This window comes from Argiope bruennichi, chromosome 5, assembly GCF_947563725.1.
Source record: "Argiope bruennichi chromosome 5, qqArgBrue1.1, whole genome shotgun sequence".
Taxonomy (NCBI): domain Eukaryota; kingdom Metazoa; phylum Arthropoda; class Arachnida; order Araneae; family Araneidae; genus Argiope; species Argiope bruennichi.
The window spans coordinates 134,108,276-134,111,529 of NC_079155.1; the positions used below are offsets into that span (position 1 = coordinate 134,108,276).

General features: G+C 39.0%; 1 protein-coding gene across 1 annotated transcript; it reads left to right on the plus strand.

The window, feature by feature from the left end:
• Positions 1–2,138: 2,138 nt before the first annotated feature.
• LOC129968419 (uncharacterized) lies at positions 2,139–2,882 on the plus strand. The gene has a single exon (XM_056082277.1). The coding sequence runs from the start codon at positions 2,139–2,141 to the stop codon at positions 2,880–2,882; it is 744 nt and encodes a 247-aa protein (XP_055938252.1).
• The last annotated feature ends 372 nt before the right edge of the window (positions 2,883–3,254 follow it).

Consider the following 3,254-nt stretch of genomic DNA (forward strand, 5'->3'; position numbering starts at 1 on the left):
TTCTTCCAGACTCAGCAACAATTTTGTCGATTAGTTAACGGATTCAAATTTTGTCATTTTAAATACTTCGAACCCGACGCACATTACTCCTGCAACTAACCAATGACTTCTGGATCTTACCCAGAATCCAAATCACTCTTCTGTAGCTCAGATTGTTTTGTTGCTGAATCATCTTTTGACAGCGACCATTTCCCCATAATTTCCACCTGCAAAGTTTTACACAACAAACAAAGGTTCCTCACAGAAATTAAATGGCAATCTATTCTTTTTCAATCAGAAAAAATTTTTGAAGATACAAATCTTAACCTAGACTCAGTTTCATCAAACCTTTCAGAAATCATATCCAATAATACTAGAAAAATACCTTTGAATAACAAACAATACCCACCCTGGTGGGATAAAACCTGTCACAAACTTTACAACCTTAAAATCATATATCGGAAGAAAGCATTAAAATGCATATCAACTAAATTTTGGATTCTTCACAAAAAATTCGCAAGCAGATTCAAATTTTATAGTAAACAAGCAAAACAAAAATTTTGGGATAACTTATGTAATAGTGCAAGAAATCCTCGTTTATTTTATTCTATCTTAAGAAAACTGAATCAGCAATATGAATATAATAACTCCTTCAACACCATTTCTGTTAACAATTCTTTTATCACAAACCCATTCGTGCAAAGTAATCTTTTCGCAGAATTTTATGCCAACAATTCCAGTTCTCACGAACCATTACCAATCCAGTTTACGGACAATCAGGAAAGCGAATTAAACGGAGTACTACAAATGGAAGAATTACAATTCGCAATTAAAAAATCAAAAACAACAACCCCAGGTCCAGACGATATTCCCGCATCCTTTTTCAAAAAACTTAACAAAAATGCAAATTATTACATCCTTCAAATATTTCAACAGATTTTTAACACAGCATATGTTCCCAAAACATGGAAACATGCACTTATTATTCCCGTTCCAAAACCAAATAAAGACAAGCTTCAGATAACATCATATAGGCCAATAGCTCTAACATCTGTTTTTTCCAAAATCTTTGAACGTATCTTATGTAAAAGAATTACTGATTTTCTTATAAAGAACAAAAAACTTCATCCAAAACAATTTGGTTTTTTACCATACAAGGACAATAGGGCAGCCACTTACTCATTATATTACAGCATTTCAAAAGCAAAGAGGGAAAAAAACATTTCATTGGTATTAGTCTCGACATCGCAAAAGCTTATGATTCGTTTTATATTGACGGATTGATATATAAATGCTTGGAATTGGGCATCTGCAGGAAGATATGCGCTTGGTTGCATCAATTCCTTAGTCACCGTTCGTTTCAAGTGCGATGGAGACAAACACTCTCCTACATAAGAATTACAAACAAAGGATTAGCACAAGGTAGTGTCCTCTCGCCAATCTTATGGGCAATTTTTATATCGGATTTTTTTGAAACTCTTGAAAATGAAGTTGATTGTTTGATCTTTGCGGACGACATATTTATATTTTGCTCGCACCAGTCTATTGAACTTATTGCTAAGAAATTACAAAAAAAAAAAACAATGGAAAACGTACATTAATGGTGTACGTATTGGAAGCTTTCAGTTAATGCAGAGAAAAGTTACATAGCCGATATTTCAAACAAAATTAATTTTACCCACCCAAATATCTCACTAGCAGGAACGAACATCCAATGGAAAAACTCAATTACATTCCTCGGAATTCCTTTTTCAAAAAGAAATCAAAACGGATCGATCTTAAATAAAATTAAAAATAAAGCTTTAAAAAAAATCAAAGCATTAAAGGGTTTTGCATATAAACATTATGGCCTGTAGCGGCTCGCCACTAGCGCGGAAAAAATGCCAACGAGGCGAGAAGAAGAGAAACCGGTTTCAGCGGAGATAAAAAGAAGAACTCGACCTTCGACCCTTCACTTGATCTCTGGAAAGCGAGCGGTGAGCGACTTCCTGCATCCCGATATTGGTGACCTTTGGACTTGAACAAACCATGCGCTTCTTGTGAAAAATCCATCACCATCGAAACGGTTTTAACAGAAAAGCGACTCAAGTTTTGTGTAGCGATCTCCTTGAACTGTGCTCATACAAAATATATCGTTATTTTTATTGCTTATCGTAATTATGCAGAACGAAGCAAGTGGAAATATAGCACGTGTCGCCGTCAAAGCCCCTCCATTTTGGCGTGCTAATCCGGAACTATGGTTCAAGCAAATAGAGAGCCAATTTATTCTCGTCGGTGTGACAACTGAAATTACGAAATTTCACCATATTGTGTCGGTATTGCAACCGGAAGAATTAGAGGTCGTTGGTGACATTATGCAAGATCCGCCTGCAGAAAGACCCTACGAAGCACTGCGAAGAAGACTGTGTTGTCAGTACGCGCAAAGTGAGGAGCAAAAATTAAAGGACGTTATTTCCGGGATGCAGCTCGGGGATAGAAAACCTTCCCGGTTGCTGATAGAAATGAGGAATAAGGCCGGCAATAAGTTCAGCGAAGAGGTATTGAAGTCCTTGTTTCTTCAACGACTGCCTAACCACGTGCAGCAGATCTTGGCTATCACCAACGACAAATTGGAGCGGTTAGCGGAGATGGCCGACGGAATCATGGCAGCAGCAACTGATACTGTTTCGATCCAGGCTGTGTCATCAGAAGCATCCATGCAAGCCACTCTGATGGAGATCTCGTCCCTCCTATCTCGCCTAGAGGCACGTCCCAGGTCCCGCTCCCGAGAGTCTGGTAGACGATTTCACCAGAGAGAGGCTAACAGAGAAGAGGGAAATCCTTCCCACTGCTGGTATCACCAGCGTTTCAAGCGGAGAGCACAGCAGTGCAGACCATCTTGCTCTTTTTCGGCGGAAAACTAAAACGGCCGTCACTCGGACCATCGGGTGACGGCTCAACTGAAATTCACCGTTTGTACCTGTCTGATAGATCAACATCTTCAAACTTCCTGATTGATACAGGTGCAGATATTTCAGTTATTCCACCCTCATCGTCCAAACAACGCTCTGAAAAGGCGAAACTTCAACTTTTTGCAGCAAATGGCACTGAATAACCTACCTTTGGTCAGCTTCTCCTCAAGTTAGATTTAGGCCTGCGTAGAGCTTTCCATTGGCCGTTTGTAATTGCAGCAGTTTCGCAACCAATTATTGGTGCAGATTTTCTTCGCCACTTTGGACTGTTAGTCGACGTTCGCCAAGGATGCTTAATCGACCCTCTTACAAAACTTCAATCAC